The sequence below is a fragment of the Protopterus annectens genome, chromosome 6.part0 (assembly GCF_019279795.1).
Source record: "Protopterus annectens isolate FY-2018-M chromosome 6.part0, PAN1.0, whole genome shotgun sequence".
In the NCBI taxonomy this organism is placed as follows: domain Eukaryota; kingdom Metazoa; phylum Chordata; order Ceratodontiformes; family Protopteridae; genus Protopterus; species Protopterus annectens.
Window position 1 is genome coordinate 33,616,738 of NC_056737.1, and position 17,665 is coordinate 33,634,402.

Here is a 17,665-nt window from a genome sequence, read left to right on the forward strand (position 1 = left end):
CTGAAAGTATGAGACGCCTATATCATTAGGTATCTTCGTGAAAAGACTGACTACATCTAAGGTGACCAACGTATAGTCAGTCTGATCATCTAAGTTCTTCGTGTATTCATACAATTCAAGTAGGAACTGTTTGCTATCCCTCAAGATATGAGTAGTTTCATCTACCAATGGTCTAGCATAATGTTCTACATATATCGACATAGGTTCAGTTAGCCAGCCTTGGCCAGCAACAATAGGTCTCATAGGAGGTGCTACTGCAGATTTATGAACCTTGGGGGGAGGCCTTGTATAACAGGTATGCGTGGATTACCAACTTTCAAGTAGGTATATAGCTCAAATGTTATATCCTCAGATAATAACAAATCATCCAACATGTCGTACACCCTGAACACTTTCTCAGTCACAACATCCATACTAATCTTCTCATAAAACATGTCTTCATTGAGCATAGTCTGATGAGGGTCGAGTACAGTGGAGTTTAACATCCCTTGACCTGGATGCTATGCCCTTGCCTATGAAGTGGTCTATGTAGAAGATTTTTCCTTACCACTGTGGAAACTTGGTGGTCAAAGTTCAGATTGCTATCAGCCTGTGCTCCAAAATCTTGCACCACTGGGTTGGAACTCAGGGGGTGCTGTCAATATCGTAATTTGTAGGGAATACTGTTTTGTCAAAGGGAATAATGCATTGTTTTGCATTTAGTTTTAGACCATGACTTTTGCACCAGTCATTTGTTTGTGTTAGTCCTTCCTGTAATATGTTGACATCATTGGGAGGACTCAGTGATTGCTACCAGTTTGCAGTCATCAGTTAATTTGATGAGCCAAAGGCCATCTACTTTGGCCTGGGTGTCTGAGAAATAGATGCCAAACAGTAAGGGGCCCAGCAAAGACCCCTGTGGTACTTCAGTGGTGACTGGTCTACTGGTGGAGGTGGAGTCACCTGTTTTGACAGAGTGCATTCTGTTGGTGAGCCAATTGGCTACCCATCTAGTAACGTAAGGATTAATCCCCGTCACTGAGAGTTTCTCAATGATGCCAGAGTGGGGAATTGTTGAAAGCCTTGGCAAGGTTGAGATAGGCTGTGTGCACTGCCTTACCTTCGTTCATGGCTTTAGTGACATTCTCAAAGAAGTCTTCCAGGTTTAATAAGCATGATCTACCCTTAACAAAGCCAAACTGGGTTGGGTCCAGTGTTTGGAGGTTGCATATGTCCTTTGTGATAAGGTCCATGATAATTCTTTCCATGGCCTTGCAGATGAGGCTGGTTAGACTTATGTGTCTATAGTTCCAGGATCAGTTGATGAACCCCCTTTGTGCAGGGGTGTTATAGTTGCTGTTCTCCATTCTGCAGTAACATAGCCAGTTCTCATGCTGTTTTTAAAGAAAACTCCAAATGGGTCTGGGATACAGGATCTAAATTACCTAGACATATTAAAACCTTGTTGAGATTAATTCTGGTGGCTGCCAAAAAAATCAATTCTTAGAAAATGACAAAGTTTAAACCAATCATACATAAAATAGTGAATACTGTAACAATAAAGGAATAGAATGTGGAATCTTAGAAAACACTATGAATAAATTGCATCGAAAAAATGGAAATTGTGGAAACAATGCATGCAGAAAATGTTTTTGAGGAGGAATGAGTTTTAACAGAAGGCAGGACCTGAACAATTTATGCAATGTTGGATTGATTATATTGTATAGAACAATATATGTGATGTATTTGTGTATATATGAACTTTTTTATATGGTTTGATTACTTTTATATACATGTAAGTTTGCCTGAGTTAACACATGATCATTCAGTAAAGGTGTTTTAAAAAAAACATGATCAAAAGGCTTGCACTGGTCAGTGAAGACTGATCATGTCCACTGTCCTTTGTCCATACTTTGGAGGGCATCAAAATGTTAGAAGTGTGTAATGTTGTCATTATGCTTCTACCAAACCAGAAACAGTGCTGTTGAGGGGATAGCATGTGGTTTTCTTGAAGATCTTGTGTAAGTTGTTTGTAAGTTTTTTAAGGAGTTTTCCTAATGTGGTCAAAATAGAAGGGGATCAGACATCCTTATTACTACCTTGCTTGGCTTGTTTTGGCATGGTTATAACAATTGCTTGTTTCCAAAGAGTTGGCACTGAGTTGATGGTGAGACATTAGTTGTATAGGTGTGTGAGTACAGGTAGAATGTTTTTTGTATATACAATGACAAACCAGAGGAGTAGGCCAGTCTGTGGGGATTTCGTTTAGCACCTCTTCAGTTTCTTTGTATTGCATTTTCTTGAAGTGGAATGCTGTGGTGTAAATTGGTAGTTCAAGCCAGATGGGGAGCGGGAGAGTGTTCTGAGGAAAGTAGTAATGGGGAGAGCTGGGAATTCTTTGAGAAATTCTAGGTTAGATAACTCTCCTGTGGAAGAAAAGATTTTATTGGATTGCTGAGAACCAGACTGTTAGAATCTCCTTGTTAACTGGTTAACAAAATGTTTTGGAGAGTTTATTCCTGAGGTTTAGGAATTACGAATAAAGCAGACATTGTATTGCCTGATGGTGTTTTTGGCTAAGAAGCATTTTGGTTAATAACATGGGCATCTTGGGGCAATGTAGCAATTGCCTCATGTACACAGACAACCCTTTCCTCCTACCACCCCTATGAGAGGCGCACTTATCTAGCCAAACTGGAGGTAAAGCTCTGTCCAACCAAGACTGAACTTGACAGTCAAGAGGAGAAGGTGAACACTTGCACCACACCACACTCACATAGAAACAAAAAAACATTTGTGGAGGCTCTCAATACTAATCTGCTCAAGCACCCGAGACCTCCAAAGCAGAAACACAAGCAACACCCACCCTCCAACACAACCCAAATGACAAGTAGCCCACAGACTCAGTGTGCCACTCAACCACAGCCCATAAGGCAAAAAAAGTACCCAACACACTAGTCATAGGTGACTATAGTCAGGCACACTGATGTCCCACTCACCAGGCTAAACAAGGAGAAGGTTACTGTCAGCTGCCTGTCGGGTGCCATGATCCGCCACATAACACACGCACGCAGGTCACTCCACAACAATTACAAATATGACTTTGACATTGGCCATGTTGGTGTGAATGACCTGAGACGTACCTCCTTGGACTACATGAAAAGAGACATGGAAGAGCACTCCAATCTTGTAGCCCAGATAGGTATGACCCTAGCCCTGAGTAGCATCCTGCCATCGCCCAGAATGATACGGCAGTACAAGGACAAAATGATTGACTTCAATAATTGGCTAAGCTTCTGGTGTCATTCTAAGGGGATCCAGTATCTGTCTTCCTAGGGCGACATGGTCGACAGACCACAATGCTTTGCCAGAGATGGCCTGCACCTGTCACCCCTAGAATTCCGGATACTGGCTAAGGCTCTTGCTGCCCCTATAGTGCCTTTTTTTAGGCAAGGTTCAAATGACAAATTCACCACCGTAACAGGAACAGGCAAGCAAAAACTGAGGGTAATGCTACTCAGTGCTAGAAGTCTAAATCTCAAAATGCACTCCTTAAAATGGAGAACATCGATATCTCTGCAGTGAGTGAGACCTGGTTCAAGGCTCCAGAGAGCACTCCTGCATTATCAGGCTGTAACACATACCACACTTTTCGGCCACCTAACCTAACCTGGACCGGAACACCAAAGGCAGAGGTGTGTCCATATTCATTAAGGATATCCACACCTCCAGGCTAGTTGCTGAGCATAATGCATCTGAGGTGCAACTAACTCTGGGCAAAACTACAATCCAAATTGTAGCCTGCTACAGATCCCCCACCATGCCCCAGGATTCCCGCTCCTCTTTTCTTGATATACCGGAAAATATTAGGGTTCAACCAAACACCCTAATAATGGGCAATTTCAACTACCCTACCATTAACTGGGAAAACTACTTATGTACCAACTCCTTCGCTCAAACCTTTTTGGAATTCATAAATTCCAATGCCCTGAATCAACTTCTCCACCCCCCCACCAGGGGCAACAGTATATTAGACCTAGTCATTACCAACATAAGTGACCGGTGTTCCACACCTGACGTCAACTCCTTGTTGGTCAGATCCAACCATAAGCTAATCGCCCTAGATATCCACATCCCGCCCCCACCCCCATTAAGGAAACCTCCGTAAAAAATTTCTCCAAAGCCAACTTCATGCTTCTTAAGACAGAAGTGGCAAACTTCATGACACCCATGCAGATGGGCAATACATGTACGACTGCTGAATCATATGCAGATGTACTCTGTAAGCACTTACACAAGTGCATGGATTGTGCTATCCCGAACAGAACCAAGAAGCTATCCTCCAAGAAAAGGAAGCCAACCTGGTGGTCCCCTGCCATAAACAAACTCTACAACAGAAGGCAGAAACTGTTGCAAAAGAGAGTAAAATCCCATGAGTGGAGGAGCTCCCTGGTCAGCCTCAGTATGAAGCTGAGGTCCCTTATAAGGTCCTACAAAGCTAGCTATGAAAATAAAATCACCACTGATTCTAGGGACATCCACAAAGCATTCTATAGCTATGTCAAGAATCTCAATGGCAACACCCAGATCTGCTCTGAGTTGCAGCACAACGGCAAGAAAATTACAGAACCAACTGATATTGCCAACATCCTGGCAGATAGGTTCAGTGTTAACTTTACCCCCTCTCACCCCCTAAAGGGCCCATATCTATACAGGAAGAATGCAGAGTCCTTGTAATCAGAACTATGTAGGTAAAAGCTGCACTCTCTAAAGCCTAAAACGCAGCATCCATGGGACCGGACAACATCCCAGGTTGCATTTTACATGAACTTCAGAACGAACTGGCTCCCCACCTAAGCACCATGTTCAATTATAGACTCTCATCAGGCTTTGTGCCCACTGAATGGCGCACAACAACAGTTATCCCACTCCACAAAGGTGGAGCCACCACTGGTCCCAGGAACTATCACCCTATTAGCCTGACGAGCCTGGTCTTGTAAGGCCATGGGACGTATCATCATGGAACTCATAAACAAAGACATTGGTAACCTCCAAATTCTGGACCCCACCAAGTTCGGGTTTGTGAAAGGCAGATCATGCCTCCTGAACCTGATCGACGACTTTGAGGCAGTCACCAAAGTCGTAGACGAGGGTAAGGTGGTTCACACAGCCTATCTTGACCTTGCCAAGGCTTTCAACACCATCCCCCATTCTGGAATTATAGCTAAACTCACTAAACTAGGTATAAATCCCTACATCACATGATGGATTGCCAAGTGGCTCACTGACAGAACCCACACTGTAAAAGTTGCAGACTCCAAATCTAACTTCAAACCAGTGACAAGTGGAGTACCACAGGGTTCAGTCCTGTGACCTCTGCTGTTTGGTATCTACTTCTCTGAAGTACAGGCTAATACAGAAGGCCTTTGGCTAATGAAGTTCGCAGATGACTGCAAACTAGGAGCCATACTAGAGTCCCCAAATGATGTGGACATTCTACAGAAGGGCCTCACTGAGAGACAGATGCCTGGTGTCAGAGCCATGGCCTCAAGCTCAATGCCAAAAAATGCATCATCATCCCCTTTCGTAAAAACTCTGTACCCATGAACTACCACATAGGCGGCAGTCTACTTGACGCCAAATGTGTGATGAGAACTTGGGACCCAGGTAGACAGTAGTCTCTCCTTTGATAATCACATTGCCATAGTAGTCAAGAAATCCTTCTACGTGGCACACCTCATTACAAAAGGGTTCTCATACATCGTTCCCCTCTACTCGACACTCATTAGATCCATTATAGAGTACAACGCCCTTTTTGGAATGTACCTCACAAGACATCTGCAGCAGCTGGAAAGGCCACAGAAGTACCTCACAAAGAGGATTACTGGCCTCAAACAGATGCCCTACACTGACCATCTCAAAAAACTCCAGCTTTACTCCGTAGCATATCGCCTACTCTGAGGTGATCTCTGCCTAACATATAAAGCCATGTCAAACCCAGAGCTGTTGTACATGCTACACCTAAAGAAATCCCAATTCCTCCAAGCTACATGCTCTAGGGACCTAAACCTTGTCACCACAATAAACAGGGCATGCTGGAGGGATAGATTCCTGTCCCAGAAACTTCCCATACTGTGGAACAAGCTACCCATCTATGTCAAGCAAAGTTCCTCATTAGCACTCTTCAAGAAGAATTTTGATGAGTGGATGGGAAGTAGGAAATACAACCCGGGGATCACTTCTGTGGCTCTGCTCGACAGTGGCACAGAAAAATAACTTTCTTGGGTGGCGTAAGCCAGGGAGCCTTGTTGGCTAGGCTTACTTAGGCCTATGGGCCGATAGCCTAGTACCTACCTATGAACATGCGTCCCAAATTTTCAGGAGAGGCAGTGGCTTTCCATTTCTCCAAGATCTTATCTCTTTCTGTGTAGAATGATTTAATTTTTTTTAGTTTTCCACTAGAATCTGGTAATGATTGGGAAGTATTTTTTCTTGTAAATGACACATGGGTCAGTAAGTGAGTTGGCAATGGATTTGGGGTTAGAAGGTTGGAAGAGGCGCAATCAGTTAATTTTGGATAATTCCTGTTTTAGTTGCAGACACATTTTTGTGTAAAATTCATGAAGAATATTATGGGGGGAATGGTCACTCCAGGGAAAGAGATGGTATATAAATATTGTAAGTGTGTGGAATACGTGTGGCTATCAAGTCAAGAAGAGAGTGTTCACTTGTTTTGAAGTTGGGCCTTGTTGGTTCTGTTATAAGCAGGGTTAGTCTGATTTCTGTAAGGAAATTGTGTGTGTTGGATTTGGAGTGTGAGAGTAAGCTGATATTGACGTCCCCAGAAAGATAATGTGGTTTTGTCCAGACTGGTGATCGAACTTGTGGTTAATGACTTTTTGAAAATTTAAAAAAAATCATCCTAACTAATGTGATCAGAGAGTATTTGGAGACATGGTCCGCTCCCTTTTAAACTGTGTAAAATTGTCAGATCATTTACAGATTCAATAGGCAGTCTGAGAAAGTGCTAAGAATGACTTCATTGCAGAGGGTGATTTAGTATGGCCAGAAAAACTGAAGTTGTCCTCTTTTCCCATTAGTTAGCAAGATCACCCACGTGTTATGTGTTTCATGCATTTCTGGTCATTCTTTAACATGTAGGTTGGGTGGTTTATGGTCTTCAGCTGCATGGATATTAAAGACCAAGTACTAAAATGTTGTTTGGTTCGCTTCTCAGCTGGGTGCCTGCTGTGCTGAGTTTGCATGTCTTTCCTGTGATTGCTTGAGTTTTCTCCAGTTACCCCCACATTCCAAAGACATGCTGTAAAGTGGATCAGGGACTCTAAATTGCTCATAGGTGTGTGTGTGATTCCATTTCCCCCTTTGCATTGAAAATGCCATGGAGGTGGCGAACGTCTGTGGGGTCTGTCTAGGAGTCAGATGTGACCTGTAATAGCATCAGTGACGCATTTCTTTGAGAAAAGGATGAGAGAGTAAGTGTGCTGGGTTTTTCTTGTTTATTAAGAATATTACCCCAGTTCACCTAGATCATGTTTCAGTATTTGGCTGGAGTGGTTCAGTGGTTGTGCGGTGAAGCTTATTTTTGTAGTTGAGAAACGGGTTTGGGATCTTGGCATTTGGAGTTTTAGTCTTTGGCTGAATGACATCTCGCCAAATCAAATTGTCAGAAGTACAGGACAATAGAATTGAGCACATTTGTAAACTGCTGGAAAATAAAATAAAGCATATACGGCAATGGTTGCTTTGTTTTTAGTGTGTGGTATCTGTCTGGCTCTGTCTTTGTACCACCCACCCACTGTCAGGGATCGTGCCTCCAAATTTTCATTTACTACTTAAGTATTCTGTGAAGTCACACAATTACAGAATAAAGGAAAGAGTTGGATTTGCCAGAAAATAAAATATCCTGTTACCCATAAGGTTGTTAATGTCCAGACACACTTATAGTTGAATGCCAGTAGTGTTAGAATATTTGAGTATTAAGGGCAATGGGGTTTGGGGTTGGGATATATGGGGCAAGAACAGAATTTGAGGCAGTAAAATGTCTTATTACTGCTTGCTGCTGCTGCTTTTAGCTAGCTTCTTTAAATCTGCATTTGGCTAAAGGAGGTTTTGCCAGAAGACGGATTTGAAACCTACTTCTTTAGAAGAGTTTAGGTTCTAGCATAGAGCCATTTATTTAACTGTGGGAAGAGCTTTTTTTTTTTTTTTTAAACAAGGTCTCAGTTGCTTCTCCAGATATGTGGAAATGAGAAGACTTGGTAAGCCTGATGAATGTTATTACCTGTGGTAGCTTGTCTGCCATTTGGGTAGTTTTACTTGGGAGCTGTATCCTGTGTATATGTTCTGTGAATGAAACTCCACTGTTTATCATTTAGGAAATGGGCCATTTATTATCATACGTTCTTGCATAAACTACCAGCAATTGGATTTTGTGCCAAGACAAGTGTGAAGACATTTGTAGTATTTTTGTTTTCTTTCTTGTGAACTGCATCTCATGTCAGATTTTTTATAAATTTTGCTAATGTTTGAAAATAGAAGGGCAGAATGCATGTTAATTTTCTTATTGATTTATTTACTTGAAACTATTTTTTTCTGATTTATTATACATAGTATGACTCAATGTTATTTTGTCATGAAACGTCCTGTGTTGTTTGTTGTGTTGGAGCCATATGTCCCGTGTATAATTTTATTTTGTCTTGAAACATCTGTTGTTCGCTGTGTTGGATCCATACGTCCCATGGATAATTTTATTTTGTCTTGAAATGTCCTGTGTTGGATCCATATGTCCCATGTATAATTTTATTTTGTCATGAAATGTCCTGTGTTGTTTGCTGTGTTGGATCCCTATGTCCCATGTATTATTGTCTAGAAATGTCCTGTGTTGGATCCATATGTCCCATGTATGTTATTTTGTCATGAAATGTCCTGTGGTGTTTGCTTTTCTGGATCTATATGTCCCGTGTATAATGTTATTTTTGTTGTGAAATATCCTGCTTGCTGTGTTGGATCCCTGTGTCCCGTGTATAATTTTATTTTGTCTTGAAATGTCCTGTGTTGGATCCATATGTCCCATGTATAATTTTATTTTGTCTTGAAATGTCCTGTGTTGTTTGCTGTGTTGGATCCATATGTTCCATGTACTTTAACTGTGTAACTTCTTTATTTTACAGTTGATGAGCTTCCTGTAAAGCCTCAGAAGGAGTGGCTTCATATGGATGTTGTGGAATATGAAAAAATAGAATGGATGAAGGATTTGCCTCCACCAAAAAAGAAGAAAACAAGGAAGGTAATTACCTTTTCCCTTGCAATGATGATATATTTTGTTTTATTTTATTCCTTTATTAAATCGGTAACCCCACCCCGGCAGAATATCATCTTCAGGAATTATCTGGGAGCGTTGTATGATTAACTGACTTGGACACTAAGGGGAATCAATCCCAAGACTACAGGCTGATGTTCATTGTTGTTGTTGTTGATGTTCATTAATACATGGCAGTCAATCCGTGTATTAAGCTGCCGTGGTAATACCGGGCTTCTGAAACATTACCCTGCATTGCTGACAACCTGCATTCATTTCTGCTACATTGTTCTACCTGTAGTATCTTTCCTTCATTTTTCTTTTGAACAATGTTTATTAACAACATTTTGCAGTGTACCATACTGTGCAGTCCCCATGCTTGATGCACTTATTTGGACACTGATTTCTGAGACCATGTATATCTAATGTATGTCTATCTGTGTGTGTTTGTGAGTGTGCATAAATATATATATGTTGTTGTTGTTGTTTGTCTTTTTGGTTTTTCCCGATTAGGGGTCGCCAGAGCAGAACTCCAGTACGCTAATGATTGTCAGTCGATTTTTATGGTGCCAAGATGCCAGCCCGACACCCAACCTTCAGCAAAGGCACGCCCATTCACGCATGTCTTTCGGAGGCCACTCGACCATGGGGAGGACATGCAGACTCCACACAGAAGGCACTCCAGCCGAGAATTGAACAGGAGAACCTCTTGCTGTGAGGCAACAACACTACTGCTGTACCACCGCGGCTGTGTGTGTGTATATGCATGTGTTTATATAATGCAATCACTGCTTACATTCATTTGTCAATAATTTAATGTTATTAAGCTGTTCTATACAGTCTTAATCTGTTTATTTTAACATTGCTCATTAAAACCAGATGTGTTTTCCTTGCATATTCATACCATTTGCCTTGTTTGCCTGTGTTTAGATTGAAAAAGTCCTTAGACCATCATGTAATAAGTGTTATTTATTCCTACTACCATGTTCCTGTGCACTGTCGCATGGTCACATCCATGTGAAAGACTTTGCATGGAAACGCGAGAATACTATGGCAGTAAATGAAACATCTGTGCTTCAGCAAGGAAATCTCTTGAAACATTTATTGTCAGTGAGATAGTACAGCAGTCATCTCATTTACATGTTCATTTCTCCAGACTAGTGTGTTATTGTGAGATTGTACTGTGCATTTTACTTAAGTTGTTCTCAGTGGAGTATACCTTTCTTGTACTGATGTGATGTAACCTGAGCATCCTAGTTTGAATTTTTTATTCCTTTAGAATGCTTTGAAAGCATGTTTTCCATAGTTGTGTATGCAAACCTTAGGCTTGGAATTCCTCATGTTCAGTCAGTACCTCTCTACTAAGTGTCATATAGGCTTCTGAGGGGTTGTAGGAAAGGAAGTCTTTTTAATGAAAAATTATTACTAATGTTGGTAGTTGTTAATAATAGTACCTTTGTTGTCATGAATTAATTAAGTTTGTTAGTTTTCATTCATGTATTTCTATGTATTAATCTTGGTAATGTTCCAGTATAAAGTGTGTTACAGTAGGTAACAATTTCCAAAAGAAAGCAGTAATCACCGTTTAGTTGCTTGAATGATCTTAATACATGAGTTCATGTTTAATTTGAAAGATTACTGTAACAGGACAAAGCTCTCTTGGCTATTTCTGATGGTGTTTATTACCTTCCAGCTTGCAAAGAATGTAGACCAAATGGCATAGCTCAAACCAAAATGGACTTCAAAGCTGTATCTGTGAATGAGATATTATCTAAGCTGCATCTGTGAACGAGATTTTATCTTTCTTTTGAATATTAAAATGTGAAAAGGTCAAAAACTAGAAGAAATAAAACTCTGAAGATGTTTGAGGAGGCTTAGTGTTCAGCTTTAAAACAAGCAATCCGCTTTTCTTTCTCCAAAATATTAACTTGTAAAGTAGTCAGTATGGGCAGAAAAACAGTTCTTTATTCCAAAGGCTTGGACACTAAACATACCTCTCAACTATCCCAGATTTTGACTCAAATTTTAGCTCTGTCCCTTGTAATCCCTCCTAAAAGTAGTGACTTTTGGAGGAAAGGTGGTGAATTTTCTTGGGTGGCGAAAGCCAGGGTACCTTTTTGGCTAGGCTTGTATAGGCCCTAGGGCCGATAGCCTAGTACTTACCTAAGAAGCTATGAATAATGACAATAATTAAGAGTTATAGAATTCCTTTATTTCAGAAAATGTATATTAATATTCTCTGACTCTGTCAATGTCTCAAGTTAATAGCACTAATATTTTAAATGTGTCCCTGATTTCTTCTGGATTTGTCCCCAATTCTGTTGAAATTTGACCCTGATTGGTTGAGAACTATGCACTAAGAGTTATGTGTAACTGCAACTAGATTCATTCAAAAGCAGAGAAAAGAAGAAATGCCATTTTTGCCTTTTGCAGACATATATTTGCAGGGAGATTTTCAAGAGGGTTCATCTTCAGCGGTTTGTCAGCTCATCTTATCTGCTCAGCTAACAATATAGAACTACACAGTTACAGCTGAATCCTGAAAAAGGAGCTTGTCTTGTTGCATGACAGAGGATTGCTGTACAGCCTACCTTCTTGTAAAGGTACTGAGAACTGTAATATATCACTTAGCTCGTTTCAGGGCCATGGTTATCCATAGAAATAAGTAGATGCATTTGCAGTGAAGAAGAGGAGGTTGAAATGAAAAGGAAACCAGACAGGTTCTGTCTTCATTTCAGTGAACTTGTGTCAAAGGAGGAGATGGCCTGGATTTGTAAGAAATTATTTCAGTTTTCTTGATTCCTGAGAGGGTGAAAGTCAAACTCAGAACTGCTGCTTCAGAGTTCATTAAGCAACAGCGACCTTTAAAAGACAATTACAACCCAGAATGATCTAAGGAACAAGAACAGAGTCTAAACCATAACCCAGAATGTTGTTTCCTATCCAGAAGCTTCTAGATATAAAAGAACCTTTTTGCTCTTACAAGAATTGTATGACCTTCTTGTCATTGATCTAATGTTTTTAACACCTTTCTTAAATTATCACATAAGATGCAGGCAAACACGCATTAATACACAAGAAAGCAAACTATACTAACATGTTTTCAGTTCCGTACATTGTATATGTTCGGTTTATAACTATTATCAGTCTGGCATTACATAAATTTCTCAGTTCTGGCTTCCTCTAAATGTCTGTCCTGATGAACATTATTCTGCTCATATTGTTCCCACAATTTCTATTTATGTCTATGTAATTTGCTCCTTCCCTTTTCTAAAGATCCCACTTCCATTTCTTTTTTCTGTGTTACAATATTCAGTGCTTCAAATACAACTGGTTTAAATTTTCATTTCTGTTTTCTAGTAACTGATTTTTGGTAGCTACCAGAATTAAACTTAAGGTCTTACTAAGTCTAGGTAATACAGATCTTGTGCCCCAGCTCAAAAGAATGCATTCTTTAATTACACCCACTTTCTCAAAGTACTCTGTAGGGAATTTCTAAAATCTGCTAGCTTATTGTATCCTCAACATATATGTTGCCAGTTACATCTTTCTTCCCCATCACACCTCCAACATTTGCCATATTCCTGAGGAAAAAAAATTTTAAAGACTGTTTGGTGTATAAAAATCCCTATGCAAACCCTTCCAAGCAAAAGTCCTAAACATTCTGGACTATGTTGCATACTTGGGAGCCATACATTTGTTCTGTCATAGTGCCCTTGTAAATTACTTATCCAGTCTCACTTCCCAAACTTTTCTAACTTCCTCTGATTGATTCCTACAGTCATCATGCATTTTCTTATATGCCCTACTAATTATCCCTTTTTAACCGCAGCTTCTTTTCTAGATTCAAATAAAAACTCTACCATAGCAGGTCTTTCACTTAGGATTCCATTATGCCTTTCTCTTTGCCTGGTACTCTATGATTCACGGGTAGGGAAGACAGTCTCTAGCCTGCAGTCCAAATGTCTTCTTGTCCTCATTCCATTCTATTACCTTTCTCTCTCGGATTATTTGTTCCCAATACCTTTGTTCCTTTGAAGGTTTTCTCCAGTAAATTCCAGCCCCTCTTGTGTATTCTCTGTACCCCTACTTGCAGTCATCCCTATCAGCACAATCTCTTTTCTCCGTTCTCATGTTGGCTTAGAATGCTTTCTGCTGCTTTATGAATTCTGTACAGCTGTTATTGTATTTAAGTATGTGCATACAAAATCCCACTTTCTCCTTCTTTCTTGAATTTCCTTCTGCTTCATCATCATTTCTTTCCACTTTGAATTTTAACCCTATGCTTTTGTTATATATGTGAGCTTTTAATTGTGTAGTGCTAAAATATCTCTTCAAATCAGGCAATCCTAAACCACCTTGATCTATTAAAAGGGTCAACTTATCCCACTTGAATCTTATTCTCTTCTCCTCCTTCATAAATTTCTTCAACTCTTTATTAATTATTGTCCACAACTTCTCTGGTTCATAAAAATATGCTTGACCTGTGTATAAAACTAAAGGGACTAAAACATTTTCACTGCTTGTAACTTACTATCCTTAACCATAAACAAGCACTTACATTTTCTCAGTTGTTATATTATCTTTTGTTTAGTCTCTTCCCACATACCTGCCATAACAAAAGCTTTTTTTTAATCCATATTCCTAAATACTTCATCTTATCTTGTCCCCATAAATATTGGTATTACTAAACTAATTTAAGTGTGAGCACATAATTTCCAGCCATAGCCTTTGTTTTATCTTCATTAATTTTATATCCCGAAAATACTTGAAACTGTCTCAATGTGTTCCATAATACTTAATATTTCCTTTCTTGGATTTATCAGATAGAAAATATCATCATTTGCAAATAAAGCCAACTTTTCTCGATTACCACGCCAATTATATCCTTGAATGTGTGAGTCCCTTATGTTTTTGTCAGTGGTTCTAAATATAAAGCAAATAATGGAGGAAGAGGACACCCTTGCCTAGTTCCTTTGTTCAGACACAGCTTAACAGAGAGGAACCCTCCCCTTTAATTCTTGACTGTCCTTCATATATGCTTATAATTATTCTACCAGGTAATGTAAATGCTTCCATTGCCCTACTCATAAAATCTCAGCTTACTATTTTGAATGCTTTCTTTGCATCAAGATCCAACAATCCATCACTAACAATAGTATTTTCTTACATTCTGCTTCCCTCTGGATCGTCATTGTTCTGTTAATATTATCAAATGTTTGCCTCCCCTGTAAAAAATCACACCTTTGGCATTCTTTTAGCTAGTATAGACATAAGCACTTTATAATTTTGGTTTAAAATTGAAATAGGTGTATATGAAGCTGTATTTGATTGCACTATGTCGTCTTTATGTCTTACAGCCAGCACAGCTTTCTTCCATGATGTTGATGCTTCCATTCTTTTAAAAGTACTTTTAAAGAAATCCCTTCTAACTTTCAAACTTCCACAGAATACCTTCTTTTCCTAGAGACTTTCTTGCAGATTAGTTATACCTCACTATTTTTATCTCTACTCCTATATTAAATGTTAGTTGCTGAACTTCATCTAACTCTAACCTTGCCATAATTAAGTCTTCCATAAATATTTCTATTTCTGCTCTGTCTTGATTTCCACATTTTTCTGCTTTATACAAATTTTCATAAAATTCCAAATCTCTGTTTATTTTATTCTTGTTATAGACTCCCTGTGTTTGGTAATCACAACTTCAAATGGGTGGAAATACCCTTTAGTAAAGATCCCTAAGTTTGATGACAACCACTTCTGTTTTCTGTTGCCTAAGTCTGTGTGCTAAACGTTTTTGTGCTCTGGAGATATCAGAAATAGGTGCTTAACATCAACCTTTCTAAACTCATGCATATTAATCAGATAATCCTGTATTTTCTCTTTAGCACTGTGTAGGTGTGCATCTTGCTCTGAGATTCCCCTTATTCTGTAATACTTAACCTTTGTCAGCCCCTCTAAATAATTCTTATTACTTTTTAACCATACTTCTTTCTCCTTTATAACCACTCTATTTATAAACTCCTTTTCATTTTATTCCACTCATTAGCTATAACTTCTGAAGAAATTTCTGTCTTCCCTAAAAACTCTTGAATAATTTCCACTGCCAATTCCTTAAAATCCTCTCTTTTTAACAAGTAGGTGGGAAAGAGACAATATCTTGTTTTTACTTAATCACACACACTTTTTATCTTAGTTTGTATTGGTGCATTATTTGACATGGTTATTGAATGTATATGTTCCTGTGAAAAATAATTTCTGTTTAGTCTAGCCTAGTTATTATACCTTGGAGAATAATTAAATCCGCTCCTAGTTCCTACTACTGAATTCAAATCTTCCATACCAAATATTTTCATAAATTTCTTCAGAAATCTATTCTCTTTTGTTTTTGTTATATTTTCCATTCTAGGTCTACCATATACATCCTCACTGTTACAAATCAAGTTCCAGTGCCCATCTGTAAGTAATGTTCCCTGCTGAAAGCAGATTATTTCTCCCAAAATTTTCATAAACTCCATGATAGCAGTTTTTGATGGAATATAAATATATGCCAGCATAATCCTCTTCTCTGGCCAGTAGCCCCTTACTACCACAAATTTACCATTATTATATTTTTTCCTTTTCTGTCCCTATTGTAGCTCCCCTGACAGTTAGTTTAATTATTCCCCTTTTCCTTTGTGCCTGATATTCTGCCAAATATCTATCGTGAAACTCTTTCTTTATTAAATTCACATACTTATTTCTTTCCAAATGTGTCTCCTGCAGCATTGCTATTTCTTAATATAATTCAGTACTCTTCCCTTTTTATGTGTACCTGTAAGGCTATTTGTGTTTCTAAGCAGTGTGGATAGTGCATTTTGATAAGAAGCTATTGTTCCCATATGTTATACACAGCGGTTTTTTTGAATGTGTGATGTCCTATCTCACTGTAGTTCTTGCTGGATGGGTTCGGAGCAGATACTAAAGCTCAAGAGCTTTTACTGGTTCGAGGCTAACCCCTATCCTATGGTGGTGCTTTACGGCAATTCCCCAGATCTCGTTTGCCGTGAAAGCTTTGAGGTTGTCTCCTTACTGGCTCATTGGCTAAGTAGAAGATTTTTTGATAAATCTTGAATTTTTCATTCCTTTTTTTCCCTTCACCTTTTACTATTAATAGTTATTAGCCTTTTTCTTGTGTGATTGTATTGAGTGCTTGATCCCCTATTCCTTCCCATAGGATTGTATGGCCCATTTTAGTTAGAGGGCCATAGTTGCACATTTAAATTAGAGGGCCCTTCCTCCCTGAGTGTTAGTCCTTTTAAAAAAAGAATTTTTTTTTTCTCTTCATAAGTTTACTGTTTATTTAGTTAGTATTATTATTATAGTTAGTGTTGTTGTTCTTGTATTTTGATAGCATTGTTAGTATTGTTTCTTGGCAGCATGTCTAAGGAAAAAGACAGAGAACACAAGAAACACCGCCCCTCTGGGTTCAAAAAATGTGATGTTCACAGAAGATGTCATAGACTGACAGTCACACTAGCTGTGTGTACTGCCTGGGTGAAACCCAATTACAAGAACACTGTACTTTTTGCCATGCCTTCAGTACTAGGGTTCTTAATGAGAGGAAACGCAAGTTAATAGATAGGGGTCTTAATGACCAGTTCCTTCCAGGAACAGCTGGAACTTGGTCAGACAGCTCCCAAAACCATTAAAAGAAAATCTTCGGCTCCAGCTTTGGAGCCGTCTAAAAAGTCCAAAGCGACGAAGCCAAGGAGTTCTGGCTCCGATTCTGCTTCTTCTGTCTCTGTGCTGTCGGTCTGTTCGATACCGAGACAATTACCCGACATCGACCCTGTCTCACCTACATTGAGTTCTCCTATATTGGAAAGGAGGAGATCTCCTTCCGTCTCCACCCATTCCTCCAGGACTCTTTCAGATGAAGAAATCGAGCGGGTGGTGAACAGGTTGCTGTCTGACCCGGCTCTGGCAAAAAAATTAGCCCCTCCGGACCCAAAGTCTTTGGAGCTGCCCCATGTACAATCCACTGCTCCTCCTCCGACTGCTTCGCTCTCGGAGCCAATCACTTTGGGTTCTTCTATGTTGGATCCTTCGGTTCCGAGAATTCTCCCTGCATCCTCGGAACAATAACTCTATCCTCAGTGGCTCAGTCTGGAGCCGAGGGATCTGGGAGCCGACGCTCTCGAGTCGACTCCAAGGGGGATAGTCACCCCGGGTTTTTTTCGGAATCGACCCTTCCTCTCAGCGCTTCAGCTTGTCTCAGCTTGGTTCCCATGTCTGCTTCGGAGCCTGTCCCTCCTGCTCAGAGTTGACCTTCCATCTCCTCGGAGTGGAGATAGTCTTTGGAGCAGGGTGGAAAGGCCTTCGAAG

The 17,665-nt window shown here is 39.7% G+C and overlaps 1 protein-coding gene across 3 annotated transcripts in view; it reads left to right on the forward strand.

Moving 5' to 3' along the window:
- RPAP1 (RNA polymerase II associated protein 1) overlaps window positions 1-17,665 on the forward strand; it is a 2,926,740-nt gene that overhangs the window by 1,001,646 nt on the left and 1,907,429 nt on the right. For all 3 annotated transcript variants that reach the window (XM_044073828.1, XM_044073829.1, XM_044073830.1), the window contains one exon: window positions 9,171-9,286. In XM_044073828.1, coding sequence (XP_043929763.1) covers window positions 9,171-9,286 — 116 coding nt within the window. The remainder of the gene's footprint in view (window positions 1-9,170; window positions 9,287-17,665) is intronic.